The 24,401-nt window shown below is 37.3% G+C and overlaps 1 protein-coding gene across 2 annotated transcripts in view; it reads left to right on the top strand.

Moving 5' to 3' along the window:
* The window catches only part of LOC119694535 (reticulon-4 receptor-like), a 147,286-nt gene that overhangs the window by 35,799 nt on the left and 87,086 nt on the right, over positions 1–24,401 (top strand). For both annotated transcript variants that reach the window (XM_048630225.1, XM_048630223.1), the window contains exon 2: positions 5,950–5,989. In XM_048630225.1, the coding sequence (XP_048486182.1) occupies positions 5,963–5,989 (27 nt within the window). In that variant the 5' untranslated portion in view covers positions 5,950–5,962. The remainder of the gene's footprint in view (positions 1–5,949; positions 5,990–24,401) is intronic.

The raw sequence follows: 24,401 nt of genomic DNA, 5'->3' as shown, positions 1-24,401 counted from the left end.
GTCATCAAAATCACGAGTTCGCTATAACTTTACAACAATCGACTTGAATAAATTGCACAATATCCAACAACAAATTATGACAGAATCGCCAGCGAAACTCGATACTGCTGATGTGAGTTCACTGTATCACACCACTATACCTGTGTATATCATCATACTATCCGGTGCATCTGTACTGACAATTATTATACTGATTCAACGCCGTCGGAGAAACATAAAATGGAATCCAAAGCTGCAGTCGAATGCTCAGACGAAGCTGCCCTCTTCTACGAATGAGTCCATGACGTCCCTGGAGGAAAGGAAAGCCGCGACATTTGCTGTACACGTCAGCAAATAGTCACTCGTCTAGGAGGGGAGGTGTTACGAGTGCAAGCCCTCTCTACAACATATTTCGTCATACCCATATTCAAAGGAACTGTATTGTGATTGCTTCATTATTCATTTAGTGCTGACAAGTAAATTCCAAAAGTTCCGTGGGACAGTTTTTAGTGTTGAAGGTGTCTTTGTGCTCCAATCGCGGTAGCCGAAGGTCAATCCTCTGATCATCGAGATCAGATAGTTATAAATTAGTTTTAATCACTTCTATGTAATCATTTATTAATTAATTAAATATCTCAAAAATCTATTTGAGTTTTTAAAAACCCTCTTCGGCGTCCAGTTATCGTAATTAACTCCATAATGTTTATAAAAGATAGCATCGAGATAAACAACTATTATATAATAATATGTTGAAATTGTCAGTAGGTTTTTTTTTTCTTATAAAAATTTGATGTTTAAATATCATGAGAATGTTCTCTGCTATAGAGATTATTGTCTAATGACATAGTTTATAGTATAATAGAAAGTTTATTCGTTTAAATTTCCAACAGCCGCAATATATGGACAAGTAAAATATAATTTCTGCCTTACCTTATAAATGCCATATCATCTCACAATGAACCGGCATCATAAAAATTACAATTCAGCTCCGTCACACCCAACAATTCAATAATATTCGTTAGCATTGAGAAAATATAACTGTTGCTTCATACTTACTAGCTAAATGTAGAGCCGTATGATTATCAATTCAGATACAATACATTAATATAATAATATTCCGTTAGAGTACAGATAAGTATAATACAGACGAATATTTTAAAGAAATACCTCGTGGCTATCGTTTGTAATAGTTATTTAAATAGATAGTATAAAAAAGTTTTACAATCAAAATAAAAATCAGTATAGATATAGGAAGATTAGAGATTTTACAAACCACATAAATTACCCTTATTCAAAGAAAAGTTACAAGACTTCTCTATGAATAAGGGGGTTATACTTCTCACAATTTTACACTGTAGATATAAAACTGTAGACATCTGCTTGTCACTCAATGGAAACTAACGGAAGTGCCAGTCACTGGCCCGTTATTAAATCATAACTTCTTTGTGATCGCTGCTATTTATATTTACATTGACCTCTGAACTTTCGAGCTTTGAAATGTGTGATTCAATTGATTTCTTATCTTATTCTGAATACACTCGCTAACAATGAAAAAGTTACAATTACAAAACACAAACACCAATAATTTCAAATTTTTCAAATCATTTTATTTAATATTTGAAATACATAAATACAGGGTGAAATTTGATTAGTGATCTTCTCGCCGTCAGGAAACGCCGGAATACTGTGAAACTTTCATATAGGGGTCTGATTTCCCAATACACTTGATTAATTTTAATTTTATCCGTACATTTTATCAAGACATATGTTTACCATTTAATTTGCTATAATAACATAACATAACATATTTTCTCGTCAGGTTATTGTAATAACAAAATAAAATGGATGTTATGTTTCCCAAAAGATAGCAACTTTACTATGTTGGAATGTTTTTAAATTATACCGTTGACATAAAAACCCGAGTTTACTGGCATCCCGCTGCGTCCTAATGTTATTTAATTTACACTTATAGCTTGAGTAAATTCTAAACGCAGCCTTCGTTCCCGAGATAATGAAATTGAAAGAAAAAAACTTTTCTAATTTTGAATCTGCTGCTTGACGAAATAGGAATAATAATAATTTGATTGTTTTAGGTTTTAGCTTAAAATTAGAACATCTAAATATGTAAAAAATTAATATTAAATTGATTGTTATAGAACATAAATATGTCAGCTTTGAATGAGCCAATAATCACACGACTACGAGCCTATTAGCGATTTGGTTTTCATATCACTCAGAAGTCACTTGTGCTTCTCCATATCTTTACACGAGCCTACCTAGGTACATACCGTACTACCTAACCTATTCTATTCTATTCTATTCTCTGTGGGGGTGTAAGTACCTGCACCTGGCTCTCTCGAGTGGAACCTTTGTGCATATCCCCAAGGTCTAAACTGCCTTCCTAAGCTTGGACCATTTCCCACCACGCTGGTCCACTGCGGGTTGGTGGGTTCACATATCTAGATGTGCTAAATCTAGATATGCAGGTTTCCTCACGATGTTTTCCTTCGCCGTAAGAGCGATGGTATACATTGTACTTAAGTTAAAAGAACTCATTGGTACATGTCAGCGCCGGGATCGAACCCGCATCTCTTGCGTGAGAAGCGGGCGCTTACCCGACTGAGCTACCACCGCTCTACCACCGCGCTACCGTACTACCTAACCATTCACATAATGTTTTATGATTAAACGCAACATCCCACACCATCTCACGTGAAGACACATAAAAAGCAAATTAAATAGTTCACTTTAAACAATCTTTAATCGGATGTCCTTTTGCGTGTGAGATTCAGATCAGAATTTCCTTAAATAGAACCTAGCTGTTAGTGGTCAAACTAGATGCGAGTGCGCCGGCGCGACTGTAGCGCCATCTAGGGAGCGAAGACGTCAACTTGTCACCCCGAGATCCAGATAACACCCGGATGATTTGTTGATCCCGACTCTGTGATAAGTAATTTATGTTCTGTGTTTTTTTTCTGGCGGTACCGCCGGCTGACCGCCGTTTGTTTTGTCGGAAACATTATTTTCTGTTATTGACAGCTCCAAGTTGGGACCGAGTTTTGATTTATATTTTTCGTCACTTTTCTCCTTGCCTTCGTCTTCGGCGTAAGGTTTTGTTTTCGATTACTTTTTTCGAACCAACGAAAGATATTGTTAAATTATTACTTGAAGTCAAAAGATGAAATAATTCACCGTTTTACGCAGATTTAAACTCATCGGTTTCCTAGTAAAATTATTTTTTGTGCATGTTTCTCGTCGCTACGCTATTTTTATGCAAAGATAGTGAAGAGAGAATACTTATATACCCACTTTACATAATTTAAATCCCTATAGATTCCCAAGAAAATGCTTTAAAAATTAAACTCGCACAACGGCTTTTAATAATAATAACTAGAATAACATTCAGCATAACTATACGTTACATGTACAACAAATAATTAGTACATATCGCAAACACAACACACAGACGGATGGCCAGACTCATGAGGTAACTGAGCAGATAATTATAATCCTTGTACAGAGCCCGCAGAGCAATTCAATTACCGATATTATCAACATTACTGTTTCTGAATGAGTGGATTCTATTAGCTTAGCGTGTTTACTGCCTGTTCATTATTGTTGTTGTTCTACTCCGTTTCACAGATGATCGATGTGGAGACCGTGAATAGGTGAGCGTGGAACGCCCTCTGAAAGAAGGCTGTAGTGGCGGGTAGGTTATCATAGCGCGGGATGCCCTCTAAAGGCTGTAGTGGCAGATGAAGGTCGAGGACAGTGTTTCAAAGCTTCTTGGGCCTGTGTCCAGCAGTCACCAATTTTAATACAATGAAATATGTGATCATTTTGCTACATATTTTAAGAAGTCGACTTGTATTAGGAATTTATCAATACTTAGAGACGTTGAATTATAGCACCGCGTACCGTGGGAATTCTTAAAGTATTTTTTTACATGATTTATTATTTCTTTTAGAACGGAGTCAATAGGTCAGATAGTTTTATTTAGTGAAACTAAATATAATTTACTCTGAGTTGATAATTTAATATTAAGTTATTAAAATGTAGATATTTTAAGTAGGCAATGATATATCGCAGTCAGTAATTATACATAAATTATCCCATTTACATAATTCAATACGCGTTTGAATATTTGACACACAATTTCACGTGGAGATATATACGTTTGAAATATATTTAGATAATTTGTAAATCGGCTCGTTTACAATAATATAATATTAGTTTCGAATTGATTCAGTGAACGGTTTAGCATAATTTTATAGTAAATCATTGATAAAAATCTCTTAGCGCTATACGATTTCATGTAGGGAATGCAATATCAGTTTATGGGTTTTTTTAGGTAGGTAGGTACCTATGCCGTAAACTTTGCTTTTCGGTAGAAACATTGTCTTTATATAAGAGTCATTTCACATTAAACAACATGGTTTATTCGTTTTTATATGTATTCTTTAAAAGTTTGTGATTTTGTTATGTTGATAATTTACTTGCAGATTCCGCAAAGTAGTAAACCAGTAATCAATCTTGTAACTTCAGAACAAAACTGTCCAGTAAGTTTTGTGAGACCATTAACGAGGGAACCCTACTAATGCCCTTTGGCATTGCTCAAAACACGTTAAGGGTTAATGACGAACTTTTAGAAACTAGTGCGGTTCTTACGGCGGACTCAGCTATTGAAGTGACCATAGTTTATGGAAGGGCAACCTTAAACCCTTTGAGGAATCCTACTAAACGTACTGTATAACGTACACTCGTATTGTGTAAACATATATTTGGAATGTTATTTGGTAATGTAATTATTTAATTTAATGTTATACTATGATAATTTTGTAGATGTTTCGAATGACCTTTTTATTGCATTAGAGATTTTAACTTATATTTTTAGACATTGCGTTTAATAAGTACCTACTCATGGGTTCTCATCTCATCATAAACTAATTCTAAGACGAATTCTATAGAGAAAGATGTAGAGTTGACTGCTATATTACCTACTCCTTGAACACAGCTTGAACTTCGCGAGTATTTCTTCAAGATAAAAATTTCCAGCAAAAATCTTTTGCTGATTTAAAGTTTTTATCCTCATTCCGTTTACAAGGATCTCAGCTTCGGTCATTAGCTAGCTGCAGCTATTTCTATGAACTAACATCATCAGATTGACCGTAAGTAAAATGTTTTGTGAAAAATATTGAGGAATATACGTAGTGAACATAAATTGTCTTGAAAATAGTAGAACTATCTTGCCTTGCCATACCAAACCTTGATTAGAAACCTTAGTAGATAGTGATAATAATAATAATGTTTTTTTAACAATATACTATAAGACCCTCTACTTTGTTACATTGTTTCCATTTACCTTGGTTGCCTGTGAGAGATCGCTCTTAGCAATAAGACCGACTATGATACATTGTTTCAAGTCTTTATGTATATTTTTTAGTAAGTCTACTTTATGGCGTCTATTATAAAGCTATATTATGTTCTATTCTGAAAGCGACTGCAACATAACATTTCCTCACCTACCTACCCGTTCCATAGCTAGCAAGTGGCGCCCTCTGCTATTCGTAGAGCAGTAAGTAGGCACTTCCCCGTGTAAGGGTTGCCATTAACGCGCGGGGTGGCCAGCTCATTAGCGCCAGCTAAAATAAACCTCGCAATATAAAAGAATGACGAGGCAAAGGCCTAACCCCATTCATCCATCACGGGCGCGAATATTCTAAGGCGCGCCGGCTGAAAAAAATAAATTGAACTCCCATTCATTCGGCCTGAATAGAGACTTACCGTCAACATCTTCGCTTTCTTTGAATTCCGAGAGATGATTTTTTTTTATTATTAATAGAGGTTTTTTAGAGAGCCCTTATTGTAATTGGTTGGCTGGTAACCCATTTGGCACGGATTTTGTTGTTTTAAGGTTTTTTCTGTTCTTTTTTTCTACAAATGTCTGATAAAAATATGTTTTTTTTCCAGATCTGGTGCAGCCATGTCGCCCAGCCCGCGCCTACGTGAGGTGAGTGGCCAAAGATCAGTAACAATGATCTCCTTTACATTAGTTAGGTAGACGGCCAAGCGTTGGTTGGTAGGAATATTGATAAATTATATTATATTATTTTCATTCCATACCTATTATAGTTATGTATCCTTTATATAAATATATATAAGTATTAAAATGCATTTTTATTTAATTTTTTTTGCACATCTTTGTACCAGTTTTCCTGTACCTCCTGTAGGTTGGCTGGTAGAAAATGCTCTTAGCATTAAGCCCACCTTTTGTGCATTTATTATATATTTGTGCAATAAAGAATTAAATAATAATAATAAAGCCTCCATCACACTTGCACAGTTTACTAGCTGCTAGTTGGCGAGTTCGCGAGTAGTTATTATTATTATGAACTTTGTGTCATTGAGCTTTTATTTCACAATCACAATATTTATAACTATCCGATTAAAAATCTCATCATCTTATCGCTCACTCGTTGGCTTTTAAACAAAATTTCCGCACTTCCTGTAAAAACAAAACACAACAATAAAATAATTGAAGCATCTATTTTTGAGCTAAACCAACACACACATACAAGTCAAACGTACAACACCAACCCTTCTTCGCTGCGGTTTAAACATCATCCGTGTGTTTGTAGAAATGAAACGAGCCAACTGTGTTCATTGAGGGGTGTATTGTTTGATTGTCTCCACAACTTCTTTATACACTGGCGAGTGAAGTTTGTATCGGTCTTAATACGTACGGCATAAGAGTTAGATTGCAAGTGGATGTTTTACTGGATGGCTTACTCTGTGCGTCACCTTATTTAGCTCTGTTCTGTGTCTCTTTTTCTCGCTATTCTTGTTAGATCGCATTTGAACGAAATGACTTACTTATAGCATATAGGTAGTATTATTTTACAATGTCAGTTATCTGAGTTCTCTGACGAATTACCTCAGAGGCACCGTGAATATGTGTTGAAGGTTCCAAACAATCTTAATTTTTCTTTAACAGCCTATAGCTGTCCACTGCTTGACGTAGGCTTCTCCCAAAGCACGCCACTGGGGACGATATATAGCTTCTCGCATCTAGTCAAAACCAGCACCTTTTTGCAAAAAATATTCATAATATCAATAAATTAATAATTAGCCTATAATACCGATTAACTAAGAGTGAACTTAAATCGTAAGAAAACCGCTATTGGTCACATCGGTCGCGCATGCCCCGACGCGATGTGAAGACATTATTTTAGTGCACTTTTTATGCGCACACGCATATTACATTATACCGTAGTTATGTATAATGTACGTACATAGTACTGTGGCATGCAAAACGCATACGTTTTGCTTCTCACATACATTCTGTGCCGTGAATGCCTAATCAGACTGCCTATGACTTTTATTGCCGTTTTGTATTTTATGATTGAGGTTAATTTGAAGTGTTTGTGTTCTGAATTAGAATTGGATGCGCTTATTGCGGTATTATAAGAAGATTCATATTTTTCGCTATTAGAATATTATCCCTAGGACATTTTAGAGTCCATCATTAAGGCCAGTAGTTTTAAGGGTTCCCTTTTAGTTTACCTTAAGTGGGAAGGAACTTTGAGATCCCCTTATACTTTAACGATTACAGTTTCAGTATGCCCTAGTAGTCATACAAACTATTACAAAGCTACATGCATATAGAAAAGTTCTAGAATTTCCAAAACAGCGCTGTGACCTTTTTGTTTACAGCACATGCTGAGCTGGTGCGTTTTTGACACTCTGAACAGCAACGTGTATTGTATTATTTTCTGTAAAAATACAGATTGTTGTTAATTTTTCCGTATTTCCTTATCTTTAAAACGTATGTACTTTAATCGTACTCTATATTGATTGGACCTCTACTGGTCAACCGCATAGTATTATTGAAGCCACACAGATATTTATCTAACGATCGGTTCAGTTTATTGTCTCTGCCCTGTTAATTTATTCTGTGGTCTGGGAGAGCTACTCTGGAGTGACGATTAACGAAGTTTTAAAGAACTAATTCCATCGTTACGTTTTATTAAACGAGATGATAATAATATTATGTGGAGACATCTCATACACGGCCATCAGACCCCAAACTAGACAGAGCCTGTAATATGGGTGTCGGGCAGCTGATATATCTACTCAGATACATAGATGTATGTATACGAGTATATAGTCTTTAGACAAATATATGCCCGGCCGAGAATGGAACCACTAACTAACCACTACACAATTCGGTCGTCATGAACATATATCTTTGTCCTCTCATAAGCAATCCACCGTATCCCCTGGAACAACGCAAGAACTTAATCCAATCATACACTTTCAAGAACACCGTTAGGTTTGTACCAATAGCTGTGCCATCTTCCCAAAATCCCACGGTGGCTACAACAAGCCCATCGCATATCGAATAGAAACCAAAGATGCGCTCACAATGCACGATCTTGAGGGCTACTCTACACTGACGAAAACGCGCTGTTGTGCAATCGGCTCGTTTAACACATCGAGACAGAGTCGTGGCTCGCGCAACAGCGCTCGGAAACTTCGTATTTCGTCATATAGAGTGACCTCACTTGCCCATCGCATATCGAATAGAAAACAAAGGTACGCTCACAATGCACGATCTTACGCGGTCGACAGCGCGCGGACCGCCTCGGAAACGCACGGAAGCCGCGCAGTTTGCATAATACCAGGCAGTGTGCAAAGTGCAGGAGGCGACCTTTAGCGCCCGTGGGAACAGCCACGGCATTTGAATTTGAATATGGCATTGCTTAGTTGTTCATGCGAAAGGATGCGCTGGAGATGTTTTTCAGACAATGCACAGAACTAGGTATATTGATAAGTAGTATTTGTTCAGTTTCATGTATTCTATTCAATTCTCTGTGGGGGTGTTAGTACCTGCACCTGGCTCTCTCGAGTGGAACCTTTGTGCATATCCCCAAGGTCTAAACTGCCTTCCTAAGCTTGGACCATTTACCCACCACGCTGGTCCACTGCGGGTTGGTGGGTTCACATACCTAGATGTGCTAGATCTAGATATGCAGGTTTCCTCACGATGTTTTCCTTCACCGTAAGAGCGATGGTATACATTGTACTTAAGTTAAAAGAACTCATTGGTACATGTCACCGCCGGGATCGAATCCGCATCTCTGGCGTGAGAAGCGGGCGCTTACCCGACTGAGCTACCACCGCTCTCAAACTCACAGTTTCATGTAAAAATACGTATTATTATAAAAAATGGCAAGCGCTCTCGTGGACGCCCTGTCCAAACATGGTGCTGAAGCGTTGACCAAGCTACGAGCCGCTGGACTCGGCTGGAGCGAGGCCAAAACTACAGCCGAAGATAGGTGAACGTTAGCGCAGACCCTCTGCACCTCTGGGGTACCATAAGACTGCATCATTATTTCAGTTACACATGATTGTTATTTAATTACTCTACGCTTTCAATGGGCGCACTATCCGCTGCCATTCTGAAAAGATATCTATATCTTTGCCATAAAGTCTTTAGTGGCATGCTGCGCTTCCACACATCGTATACCTAAGTCCAGTGAATCGGGTGACATTACTTACGGTCAGCGCGGTGTAAACCCAGCTTTATCCCAGTGTTAATATTTCATGAGGCGCATTGAATACACTGTTGTGTGGGGTGTTGTGGCGCTCCCTCAGAGACGCCTATGTCCGACTTCGAAAATAGGAGGAGGTTCTCAAGTCGTCTGTACGTTTTTTTTATGTATGACAATCTATGTCTGAGTCTATTACTAAAAGTAGTACGTAAAATTTACCACTCCACATACATAAGGTACATAAACAAAGCCCGAGAGCAAATAACTATATGATTGCAAACATATTTCTCAGCCAGGATCCGAACGGGCCTGTCAACTAAAGCTACTGACTCTAAACCGAGAGCTCATCATTTTATCACTTCTTAATATATCATTTCAAATTTTATATAATAGTCCTAGTAACTCAAACGAAATCAGCAATATCTAAATATAAATAGAAACGGTTTTTCAGATCCTCGTTTGCCATTCAAAGTATAATAATGGATGATCTCAATATCAAATCCCACTTTCAGGGCAGTTCACAATAATTATTGAGAAATGAGAAATAACTAGCTCATTATTATTATTCCCTTTTCATTGAATTTGATCTGTAAGGATTTAAAAATAAACCGGGTTTAATACATTATTTCAGATGCTGCTTCAGTTTCTGTTCTGACAAGATAAATTTAGAATAGAATCCTCTTCATTTTGCACCATTACAATTTCACAACTTATATATAAAATAGTACAAAAAAGGCAGTTTTATTGCTTCAAGCAATCTCTACCAGACAACCTTTGGATGGAAGTGACAATTTTAACATAATTAATTTAATTCGTCGTGAAAGGACTCGCAAAGTATCATTTCAAAAGTTCAATCACATAGCATTAATATTATGAATGTGAAAGTTTGTGCGTGCGTATGAGGTTCACATGAATAAGCCTCCCAGACTGACCAACTGTACTTTGTATAGGTACTTCCATTGCACCCTGGGCAATCAGCGATTGACGCCATTATGATAGGCTAATCCTTTCAGAAAGGTTACAGGAAGATTACTCTATACTGTGGAACGAGAGCTGTTGAGCAATATGCACGGTTTATACAACGATATAGAGACGTGGCTCGGGCAGTGGCGCTCCGAAAATTAGTTTTTCGTCATTTAGAGTAACCCCCAGGCCCTAGATGACCTCTAGTGTCTCGTAGCTACCACCGACAAGCTAAGAAAATAAAATACAGGTTGCAGCTCCGAATTTAATCTCTTTTAGTAACGAAGAGAATTAGCCAACTGTTTCTCCATGCAGGGTGCGTATGTAACATACTTCACCAAACCCTGTTCTCACGTATATTCTAAAACCAAAAGAAACATCTTAAAGAGAACAATGTAAACACACAGCCATAAAATAAATTGCAAAGCCGTGAATGCGAGACATCGATTCCTTGACTCGATTCTTTGACTCGATACATCGACTCGCAGGTGTGTATTCGATAAACATTCGATTCACTGAATAAACGCTCTTCGCTTGAAAATGGAAAACAGGCGATGTGAATTATGCCTCAGTTGTGTACAATTGTCTGTTTGTGTGTGGAAGGAGAGATTTAGATGTTTAAATTTTAAACCGCATTTGTTGGCACCATTTTTGTGTAGATACACATTTTGAATTACCGCGGCACGTTAAATAAAAAAAACTAAATAGATAATCGAAATGATCGATAGTATATAGTTTTTGGAAAATATATGACAATCATTTTCATTACAGGGTAATGTTACAAAAAGTTCGTGCAACTGAACTTTTAACTAGCACACGTCACTCACACACACACAGAACTGCATACACACGCCGTACAGTCATCGACGCAAGGCATACGACCTACTTTGCCAACTCCAATCGATTAGCTTTACTCGATAACTTACCGTATAATCAGTAGGTAGTTAGAAAATTACCCATTCAATGTAATTTACGTCCTCACGGCGGGATTACGGGGTTATAATTCCTGAACTGGGCGAAAGTTTGCATTTTAAATTTGGAAGTTCAGTTTTGCGCGCCCTCTTTGGGAAAAAATACGTTCAGATTTCCAAGTAATTTATTTAGCTAAGATTTAATTTGCAGAATACGTAACAAGTTCCAGTGATTTTGTCGAAAGAATGGGAATATGGAGGCACTTGACGGGTTAATGTGCCGATATAAGTACCACTCGTGTAAACACTCGTTATATAAATATTTTCTTTGAAAAAGTTTCCGTAGACACTTAGGTATATAAAAGAATTTTCCTAGAGAGGTATAATTTTCTGCCTTTCATCTTACAATATTATCAAAACATTGATTTCCTAATGTATTCTATTATTGCTTCCGCACGTCTTTTGTCTTTACCACGACGTACGTAAAGGTAAAATTAAACCCTTTGTGTTCTTATATGCCTAGCTTACTAGCAAAAAGTAATAAAATATCTGAAAAAAACATATAAAATTTTCCGATACAACATCAAAGAGACGAAATTTTCTAGCTCATCATATGATTTTTCTTTCGGGTTGAGCTCTTAAATCGTCAATTTTGGATTTCAAAGCTCTCAGCACTGAAAAGGAGGATACCTCGAAGACTTTTATTATGATTTCACCGCGGCCGCCCGCCGCCGCCGCCGCCCGCCCGCCCGGTGAAATATTACGAGGCCCTTTCAACTAAAGGGTTGAGTATCGTTGTTACGTTCCCGTAGATATTGCTTATTTCTTAGCCTTTTACGCTGTGTACTTTGTGAATCCTCTCGCTATCATGGCTTTATTCGCCTTTTTTAACAATTTCGCTCGACAACCATTTTTTTCGCTTAACCCGTTCACGGTAAATGTGTTAAGGGGCCGCCACACCGCTTATCCAGTAGAATGAGCGGGCCTTTGTGCCGGTTAATTTCTGGAAAAACATTCGAAAACATTCGCATATGTGAAATTCCGCTAGTTTCGCATATACAGGCTGCTCTCGGGCTGCAGCCGACAGCACTACACGAAAATAACCGTTGAACGTAAAACGAAACGGCCCCGGAACAATTCAGATATGCGGTGCGCGCCATTCGACGAATACTTACATACTATACAATACTATACATACCTACTTACATAACTACTATATACATACATACCTACTTGGCAAGTTTTTTAAAAGTAGTAAGTAGGTATTAATGAGTGTCTTCAGCAATAGTTACGGAATTTGGCAGAACATCGATATAATAATTATAAAAAAAAAATGCAATAACTTGTGAAAAATAAGTTACTTACGTACGAAAGAAAGACCTTTACTTGAACCATTATAACCTTTCACAAGACTGACGCAAGTTTTTCATTCCGAAGGGTTACTCTACACTCTACACTGTCGAAACACTAACGAACGAGAGCTGCCATGCAATCGGAACGTTTAATACAACGAGATAGAGTTTTCCGTCAATATAGAGTAACCTCCCGCTACCCGCGGAACCATAGAGTAAGTGCTTAGAGGACTGTGAATGCCATTACTGCAGCTCCAATGGCGCGATTAACCCCCAACAGGGGGGTGTCGACGGGTTTGGTAACGTTCCCGATAGCCCGGGACTCAGATAAGCATAGTGTCCCACTGAGGGGTTAACTAAGAGAGTTCTTGAGATTTTTCCACATTTAAAATTGCATAAGTGGGTCGTTAAATTGCACTTTCATGGTACTAGTAGTGTTAAGTATCGGAGTGCACTATTTCATAACTAGTAAGTAGGTAGGTATTCCACTTGGCTTAATCTGTTTCACCGTGAAAATTTTAACAAGCACAGTATTAACATTTTCATGGAAAATTTGTAGGTGTGTGCATGAGCTTACAACATGCTTACAACCCACTCTTACAAACTCCTGTTTTTCCACCTGTACCTATACTCGGTAAGTAATAGCAAAAACATACAAAACAAAGTAATCCCGCTTTTATCCCGTCTGTATTTTCGATTACGCCTTTCAGGGAAAGAATAAAACCGCCCACCGCAGTGTTGCCAATAGCAGAAAAAAAAACAATTCTAACGCACCTCTTTGCGGCCCATTCCACGGTTCCAAATTTAAATCCGTGCGGCCATTAGCCGTAACTGCCACCGCGCGGGAACCAATGGCTCTATTGTAGCAGAAATAATACCGTCCAATCATCTACACATACTGTAAGTAACTGTTATTTTATTGGTAATGGTAATTATGTTATGGTAAATTTTCCAGCTGGCATTTTTTATAATTGTTCCTTTTATTAATTGTACTGTGCCTACGGATTATAATTATTTACTATGAGGTTAGACATAACAAAGCAAGTACATTATAATAATATACACAACGAAATATTATATGATCTAACTGTTAGATTCTAACAGCTTATCCTATAGATAATCCGTAATTAAACCGAGTATAATCAGCAAAGCTACCCAACGTATCCATTGTAACAAATACATTTTCTATTGATCTTTGCCAACTAGCGGCATTGATCAAATTTAATTAATCGAGTTTCCTATCAGAACATTTGCCAGTGTAAACTAATTTCATTTGTGGCTCGCAGTAAACTCTGTACCGGTATGTAAACCTCGTTTGGAAGTTGGATGTTCAAAAATTTGCAAATCCATTCCAACTATCGTTGCGTTGTGGCATTTCCTTCACGTTATTTTTTCTCGTTGGCAGTCCATCGCGCTCTACTCACTCGCATAGATACAGGCTGAGGAATAAAATATAGTCACCGAGGCCTGTTTACAAATAGTTGCAGTATTACCCTGTCGTATTCCGTTGTACGGCCCATGTGCAAAACTCTCGCACGCTCGTTCTTTTTTAAGCCATGCATTGAATATTTATTTCCAACTGCAGGCAATATAAGACTTGCTGGAGAAGCGCCAACCCTCCGGCTTCGGCTGTAAACAAGAACTTGATATTGTGCAAGACCGATATGTCTGCAATATATCATAATTTGAAAATGGAATAGTTTTTATTTTATTCATCGAGGTGCGTGAAATAACGACCAGTACGTATTCCATATCGTAGAAAAATGTTGCCAGACGGCAAAACGTTTTCTTTCTTAAGTTGCAGTTTTTTTTAACTTATTAATCTGCTGCTATTAAATAAATTATCCTTTAAAACGCTACTTAGTTACTTTTGAGTGCTATTCGTAAGTGAATGTTGCACAAGTGACTTACTAAAGTTCATGTTCTTGATCTGCCCGGGCAGGCACTGACCTTTACTTGACATAAAACTCGTATACGACAAGTTTCTCTCGTCATTACGTTTATTATAATGTGTTATCTCATTTTATGGGTCATTACGTGAGTGTCATTACTCATTTTCCACTTGTTTACAGAGTATGAATGGGTATTATTACGGATCTAAATTATGTATTTTTGGTGCGTAAAATTATCTGGTTATTATGTTGATATCCCGAGGGATGTTACTTTATGTTTCTGTTAAGAAACAATAATTCATTCAGAGTAATAGTGGAAAAAACTGCTGTTTGAATTGTGATTGAAAATAATGCCCTTTGAAAGATAATAATATTAATTTAAATACCTGTTTTGAATATCTTCACAAATATATTGTCATCTAAAACAATTGGATAATAATTGCTAGCCTCGATCTATTAGCTAAACCAACTCTTACACAAAACAGACCTGTACAGAAGTACACCGCATGATTTAAGATCGAATCAAAACTGTGCTAAAACGTTTAAGCAGTCCCCAAATGTACGTCCCATGGCACCTGTGGGTCTAATCTGGCTTTTTTGTCCACACTGAAATGCCTTTCTCTTTCAATTCAATTAAACTAATTTGACATCTTTTGTGAAAATCCTGAAATAGGTAAAAACCCAAACTCAATCGTATAAATATGTATACTTTTTATGAACGTCAATATTTGTCAAGCTACTTTATTATATCTGCATCAGGGTGCTTTTCCACCAGAGATGTGCTATGCAGCTATGCTGCGAAGATGTGATATCTACGCTACGAAAATATGTGACCGTTTCCACCAATACTACGCTAGGTAGCTGTGCGAGGAAGATGCGCTACGAAGATGCGCCGCCGCAAAGTAGCTGTGCGAGAAAGATACTGTAGGTCTGCTCTGCACATACATAGCTACACCACTCGCGATGGTCCATAGCACATATCCATAGCACGCATCCATAGCACACATCCATAGCACGCATCATTCCATACAAAAAACATATCTTAGTTGAATCCGTTTCCACCAGTGCTAAGCTATGTGCACCAATAATATGATTGGTGGATATCAAACGCATCCATAGCATCGTAGCATAGCACATCTCTGGTGGAAAAGCACCCTTATGGGTAATATTACTTGAATACCTTTGAATCAACCAGAATGTTAGACAAATGTGTCAAATTTTGCAAAACAGGATGGAAAGAGGAAAGGATTTCGGTGGGGATAAACCGGCCAGATTAGACCCGCTGATTCTAAATTCAAATATATGCGCAACAGTGTTACCACAACAACAGCTAGGACAAACAGCCAATTACCGTCGTCCGTGCCGCCTCGTTAGAACAAAGATCTTGTGTAATGTTCGGCAATGTGTCCTAAATGCACTTGTCTTGTTGCTTGTACAGAACTGTCATTCAAGTTTGAAGGTTTCCATAGACGGGTTATTGGTGCTAACAAACGCAGAATGCCCTATTCCGTCTGAAGTGGCCATTACTACGAACTTCTATCGCCATGAGGCTGCGTTCATAGTAAGCAAACTGTTTAGCCATCGACTGATTTAGCGCGGTATCGATTTTATATGTCGAGTGTTTACAGTTTGCTAGTTTTGCGCTCACTGTAAGCAATTTGCAGGACAAAACGCCTATTAAGGGGCGAACAGTTTCCCTACTGGGACTGCAGCCTAAATAATTAACTCTGCATGCACTATGCACCTACAGACGCATCTATAGCACCATCATAAAGGTAATTTAAAAAAGAAATCTCAATACTAATCAGTAATCCCGGCACTATAAGACTGCCAACTTCCCATCACTACCCTCTACCTACGGGGTGTTCTTTTGTCGAACAAACCAAATCGTGTTACCTAATCGTGGATAGCGTGGAATCAAATGCCTGCGCTTGGCTCGCTGCCACCGGCACGTAGCACCGCCAGATCACCCTGTAGAGCACTGTACTAGTTTAACTTGAATTATGCTAATGCGTTGTTGGACAAATATTGGCCCCAAATTGGCAAATTGGACGGTTTGAAGGTTAAGATTAGTTCGGGTAGTGTGTTTGGTGAAATGTTGTTTAGTGGTTTTCCCTAAAATAATAATTCGGTTAATGGAAGCTATACTTAAGTATGTATCTAATCAATTTAGTTGTAGAGTATAAGAACTATAATATAATATAAGCGTACACTATAGGTATTCAGTTAAGATAATGATTGTCCCTATTAGGTACTTCACTATATTTTTTAACATCTATCCATAGATGCATACCAAATGCGTAAGGGTTTGATATAAACAAAAAACTATCACTTGATAGTAAGTACCTACCTTAGAAATACTCCAAATGCCTTTGTTTCGTAATAGAAACTTGTCAACTTTCACATTTTAAAGCCAGCGTTTACATAAAGTGATACGAAATATACTTCTGGAAACCTTTAGCTTAAAATATATCAAGAATAAGTGGGTAAACCTCTTTTAAAGGGCAATAATTCATGCTTATAATGATTGCGAAAGTAAACTGCAAGTGATTTTTACACAACACTCACTACTGTACCCGTATCACGAAAATTCGAGCTAACGAATAGAATCGAATGCGAGTGCGACTACGAGTATTGTCAACTTGACAGCACTTTCGAATCACTTTTTAGGGTTCCGTAGCCAAAATGGCAAAAACGGAACCCTTATAGTTTCGTCATGTCCGTCTGTCCGTCTGTCCGTCTGTCCGTCTGTCACAGCCGATTTACTCGGAAACTATAAGTACTACAGTGATGAAATTTGATGGGAATATGTGTTGTATGAACCGCTACAAAAATATGACACTAAATAGTAAAAAAAAGAATTGGGGTTGGGGCCCCCCATACATGTAACTGAGGGATGAAATTTTTTTTTTCGATGTACATACCCGTGTGGGGTATCAATGGAAAGGTCTTTTAAAATGATATAAAGTTTTCTAAAAAACATTTTTCTTAAAGTGAACGGTTTTTGAGATATCAGCTCTCAAAGTCGTAAAAAGTATGTCCCCCCCCCTCTATTTTTATAACTACGGGGTATAAAATTCTAAAAAAAATAGAGGTGATGCATGCTAATTAACTCTTTCAACGATTTTTGGTTTGATCAAAGTATCTCTTATAGTTTTTGAGATAGGTTGATTTAACTACGGAACCCTTTGTGCGCGAGCCCGACTCGCACTTGGCCGGTTTTTTACCTTTCGAATGAGTTTCGAAAAGAATGACCACAGAGTACATAATATTATTCTGACAATGACCTATGGAATGATAGCTGTCAAACTTTCGCAAATCTATACACCGCCATTTTGTTGTTGACAGAGCCGCGAGCACAGGATTCGATACTATTTTCGAATCTACACAAACATATGGAAAAAACAAATGTCACTTTTGGAACTGACAAATTTACCTTACATTTTGACAGTGACAGTTGACGATACTGTTCTTTTTCCATATGTTTGTGGAGTTTCGAAAATAGTATCGAATCCTGTGATCGCTGCACAGGTTGACAGCACTTTCGAATAGACTATCGAATAGAATGTGCTGCGTTTTTTCCGGATCGCTCTGCTGATCGTGAAAAATGATGTTTTTCTTCTCTCGTCTACGTCATTATATGTCAAATATTTCATTACACTTTGAATGCGAGAAAATGAAAACTTTTATAATTTGCGTAAAAACTTTCAAACATCATCATCTTACTCCGAACAATTAGATGAGTTCTGTAATATTCACATATAAACATTCTCCCATAGATTCATCAAGCTCAGTCATCATCAGTGGGAACTAATACGAAGGGCTCTAAGTATACGTAATCATTTACATAAGTCAAATAACAAATATTGGAGTCTTAATTCTTTACAATGATCTTCACTCAAGAACTTAACGAACGGTGTAGACAGTTATTCATCTTACTTATTTCTCAGCCTACTCGGAAAATATTCAACAAGACAAGCCTAATATTTGAGGAGAGCCAACAGAGTATACCTGTCCCACTCACTTCAAATATTAATACTGAGAATTCAATAGCTCCGTCTCCCTCACTCCTAATTAACCCGTTAACGCTAATGCTGATGGCAAAGTTAACAGAAATTGTTTATTTGTTCGGCAGTAAATACTTTGTAATTAAAATTTACGGAATTATTAATTATTAATTTAATTTTATATATTCTGAGTTGCCGTTTCAAATGAAATAAGTTAATCAAGAACCTTTCTGGAGTTCTCTTCCTGGAAAAATGACACGAAATTAGATATTGACAATGTTTTCTTACGTTTATTCGCTTTGTTCAGCGAGGGAGCTTGACACAGTTAATTGAAACCAGCCTCTTGACTTTTCTAACTAAACTTTTGTGAGGATAATTACTCTTGGTCTATTTCTAACCTACAAGTTTATTAAAAATATAGATGGCCATCATTTAATCAGTATTATTTATATCTTATAACAATTCCGAAGACATAAATTAGCATTTTAATATTTAAGAAAAAAACTGATTTTTAAGTGAAATTTTCATCTGAATAGTTTTAAAAAATTCAAGATGGCGGGCACACCTTTGCGGTGACATTATTTATTGACAAGTCAGGTAGAGTGTGTGGGCATCACTATCGCGATGCTAATACGAAGGTCGCAATGTCCCCGTCTGTCTCAAATTGATTTGACCCTTATTTGTGAAAACCCGACCTATCGGACCTAGGTTCTAGTATTTGTAGCACTTGCCTTTGACATAGTATGTCACTACTGAACCTCTGAATAAAACACTCGCCTTAAAATTATCTTAATAGGTTCCTAGATAAGTCATTCACACAGTCAAATTTGCCGTTATAAATAAATAAACTGTAAAGTTTCAAAAGAAAGTTGGCACTACGCAGCCTGCTATTATGAGTGGTTTGACTTCAGCCGCAAAATATTGCATTCAAGTCGAAACAAATGGACAAACGGGATTTAACCCGGAAGATCTCGTTGATTTATAGTCGCGGGACACATGAGTTATCGATATCGAGATGTCGACGGTCGCTGGCAGGTTTTGTTTAGAATGTTCAAATAACTTGCTCGCTGTGTATTTTACAAAACCGCATGCATATTAGGGTTAATGTCCCGTTTGTGGACGCGAGGCCATTTTGAAAATGGAATCGCCGGACAGTTGGTGCTACATTTTGATTTATTTGCTGTAAGTCTATGGACTTTCAAATCGTGTTAGGTAGGCTTTTTGGCAAGAACTTATATTTATTATTAGGTTATATAATTATAATATAATAAACATGAGTATTATAAATAGGTATATAGTTATATTTTTTGGATAGCACCCTCTAATTTTTTACTTTGTTTCCGCAATATACGTATGTATATAAGGTTTCTTGTTAGAGAGCTCACCTAGCGATAAGTATGCTTATTAATGTCTGATTTATGTAGTGTTCAATAACGTAGGTACCTAATATTATGTTATATTCGTATAGGAAAGTTGTGGAAAATTGTTATTGTCAACAATTTTCCACAACTTTCCTATACGATATATGCATTTTCAGCCTACGCTTATTTCAAGCTTGAAATCGTATCTTCAAATGTTATTGGCGCCGCTAATAGCTTCCACGGTTAAGTGACAAATAAACATTAACTTGTGTGTTTAGGCTAAATTAAACAATTTACGTTATATTTGCAGGTAAACACCAACACGGATAAATTAATTCACACGCTTTCTCCATAACATTTTGACAATCGAGAAAAAATATGAGAAAACCAAGTACACTTGTCCAAAATTAATAATGCACATGTAGATCTTCACATCCGAATCATTAAATCGTAAGAGCCTTAAAAATTGCCTTGCATTTTGCACCTTGTTCGAAAGAAATAGGACTCAATATCATGTGTCACATAATCGAAAACAACCGATCTGTCAAAGATTTCTATGCGCATTATCAATTTTGGAGCACTGTAAAACATGTAGCATGCGCCTATACAAGTATATACTTTATTTGTCAATAGTTCCTTTTTGAAAATCAACTTGATTTACCTGGCACAAGCATCTGGCAATCAAACGTGATAGCAGATACCTACCTAATGCTATAATTTACGAAGCAATGGTATTTTATTTACGATTACCAGAGACAACCTTATAAAACTAGCCCTAAGCGATACTCTAAAAGCTCTCAAGAGCTTACTAACAAGTTTTTATACTAAACATTTTATAACGAATCATCATAAACATCTATGAATAGATTATCTATTGCCCGCTAACCGTTTTGTGGTCGTTACATCGCATCGTACTGATTGCAAAATATGAGTTTCCTATTTACTTGTGAGTATATTTTATGATAAAGACGGTGGGCCGTGGGCTGACCACCGGAGGGCTAGTCTTTCCTGAACAAGTATGAAGTTATGCCATTGCTAACATTATGAAAACGATATAGAGTGGTGGTTAGCCAAAGTAAGTAAGTTTTCGTAAAGATCTTCAAAGTCAAATATTTTTATTCATCGTATAAATATAAAATTTTCTGATGAATGTAATTTTTTACAAACTGCTCTCCGTTCGGATAAGTGGGGGCTCTGTCTGTCTTAGGAGAAGAACGGAGGCAAGAAGGTAAATCCTGAGCCATCTTTTCAAAAAAAAAAATACTTGTTTAAAAAAAAAACTTAAACAATAATTTCATATTTTGGCTACTGAGCCGATTACATCAAATTCTATTTACTTATGTTTTTGAATGCATTTTTTGCAATTAATATCACCAATAAGTACCTACATAATATGACTTCCGTCACAGTCTAATTATAACCTCAAGCGCCTCGCCATTCCACTAACAGCTAATCCAGTGATTTGTATAGATCTAACAAGCAATTTCGAGATAATAACCATTAGTCGCGCGGAGCCGCCTGCACCGCCTTATAAGTCCTGTCTGGCGCATTCTTGTCTCTATGGTCCGCCGCCCACACTGCCGCTGTACTAATAAATACATCTGAAGGGTTACTCTAGGTTGACAAAAAGTGAAAGAACGAGAGCTTTCACATAATCACACACACACACACACACACACACACACACACACACACACACACACACACACACACACACTCACGCCTTGTACTAATGTACTCCCTTGCGGGGTAGGCAGAGGTGCATTGCTGCACCCACATTTTTCGCCAGAGTGTTATGTTAGTCCCAATGTAATAGGGGGCGGGCCTATTGCCATTTTACGGGCACATCTAAGACCCGAGAACAAATATCTGTGTTTAAACAAATATCTGCCCCAGCCGGGAATCGAACCCGGGACCTTCGTCTCAGTAGTCAGGGTCACTAACCACTACGCCATTCGGTCGTCGTTCATATAATCAGTACGTTTAATGCAACGAGGTAGAGGTAGAGTAATAGCGCAAGCAAATCTCTGAAAGTTTATTTTCCGTATGCTAGAGAGACCCCTCTGAATCGTCGGAGACTATCGGGTGCAGGTTCTAATCCGGTCTGTGGCTACTTGCTACCTGTTATCCTATTTAGAGCGGAATTTATTAGCGATTTGTATCATTATCGTCGCATGTTTATCTCTGTTTATATTTTATTTACATATTAATTTATAAACACTGTCTGAAATGGAAATGATGAGCTGAATACTCCCTTGCGGGGTAGGCAGAGGTGCATTGCTGCACCCACATTATTCGCCAGAGTGTTATGTTAGTCCCAATGTAATAGGGGGCGGGCCTATTGCCATTTTACGGGCACATCCAAGACCCGAGAACAAATATCTGTGTTTAAACAAATATCTGCCCCAGCCGGGAATCGAACCCGGGACTTTCGTCTCAGTAGTCAGGGTCACTAACCACTACGCCATTCGGTCGTCGTTCATATAATCAGTACGTTTAATGCAACGAGGTAGAGTAATAGCAAGCAAATCTCTGAAAGTTTTTTTTTCCGTATGCTAGAGAGACCCCTCTGAATCGTCCGAGACTATCGGGTGCAGGTTCTAATCCGGTCTGTGGCTACTTGCTACCTGTTATCCTATTTGGAGCGGAATTTATTAGCGATTTGTATCATTATCGTCGCATGTTTATTTCTGTTTATATTTTATTTACATATTAATTTATAAACACTGTCTGAAATGGAAATGATGAGCTGAATAGCTGTTTTATTTATAGTCTATATAAAGAAGTGTGAGATAAAAGAGTGAAACGTATTTGAAATAAATATAATTTTAAATACATGTTGTAGCTACTAACTGACAGACTTTTGACAGGCGACTAAATACATTAAGGGCCTGTTTCACAATGTCTGGTTAGTGGCTACCTGTAAAATAAAATACATACCTACTGTCACTGCCAAAAAAATGATAACAAAGAAAAACAAAATAATGACAGCATGTATTTTACCTTACCGGTAGCCACTGACCAGACATTGTGAAACAGAACCTTAGCGTATGGTGAAATTCCACCTTCGTAGGTAAACTTACATACAAATAATTAGTCCGAACCCTTAGGCAAATAATCCTAACTATATATTAATATTATAAATGCGAAAGTAACTGTGTCTGTCTGTCTGTCTGTCTGTTACTCTTTCACGCCAAAACTACTGAACGGATTTGAATGAAATTTGGTATACATACGATCTAGACCCTGGGAAAGAACATAGGCTACTTTTTATCCCGGAATTCCCACGGGAAAACTTTTTAAGGCGAAGCGAAGCGCGCGGGAACAGCTAGTATAATAATAATATAATATTTTTCCATACCTTATTTTTGCTTCATTAGTTTTCGTGTGCCACGTGGGATGAGGTTGGGCACAATATTAATTAGCACCTAATTAGTTGTACTAATAATACTTCTTTGTGTCACGATTAATAAAATTGAACATTTTGTTCTTTATTAATCCCTGAAGTAACGGTTAAGGAGTGGTTTATTAATTTTACCGTAACATTTGATCAAATGGATAGACAGGACAATGTTAACATATCTATTCTATTATCTGTGGGGGTGTAAGTACCTGCACCTGGCTCTCTCGAATGGAACCGTTGTGCATGTCCCCAAGGTCTAAACTGCCTTCCTAAGCTTGGACCATTTCCCCACCACGCTGGTCCACTGCGGGTTAGTGGGTTCACATATCTAGATGTGCTAGGTCTAGATATGCAGGTTTCGTCACGATGTTTTCCTTCACCGTAAGAGCGATGGTATTCATTGTACTTAAGTTAAAATAACTCATTGGTACATTTCAGCGCCGGTATTCGAACCCGCATCTCTTGCGTGAGAAGCGGGCGCTTACCCGACTGAGCTACCACCACCGCTCCGTTAACATATCATTATTATAACCTTTTAGTTTATAATAATTATGTACTTATACAAGTAAGACTATAGACTGATAACCATTAATAGTTTTTACGATTCAAAGTCTATAAAAACTCAAATAGCTTTTCAGTGAACAATAAGAATTGAGAGTAGAATAAATTTATTAACCATTTTATTATATTTTTGCAACATACGAACTCGTAAACTGCATTTCCTAATGCTTATACCATGTATAACAGTATAAATTATGTATACATAACACAAGTATGTACTTACATTTCTTAATTTAAGTAAGAGCTTATTATTCAACGATAGGGATATAAGTACATACCTTTACGTAATGTATCACTATAATAAGACTATTACGAAAAATACTTAATAAGTATTAATTTTCCAGACATACCTAAGTATACAATACCGACTCTAATGTAGCTCTTTATATTAGTGTAGATTATAAGATTGTCAATTTTT

Source organism: Plutella xylostella, chromosome 4, assembly GCF_932276165.1.
Source record: "Plutella xylostella chromosome 4, ilPluXylo3.1, whole genome shotgun sequence".
Classification (NCBI taxonomy): domain Eukaryota; kingdom Metazoa; phylum Arthropoda; class Insecta; order Lepidoptera; family Plutellidae; genus Plutella; species Plutella xylostella.
The sequence above is the reverse complement of the archived record's forward strand: the minus strand, read 5'-3'. Positions and strand labels throughout refer to the sequence as shown.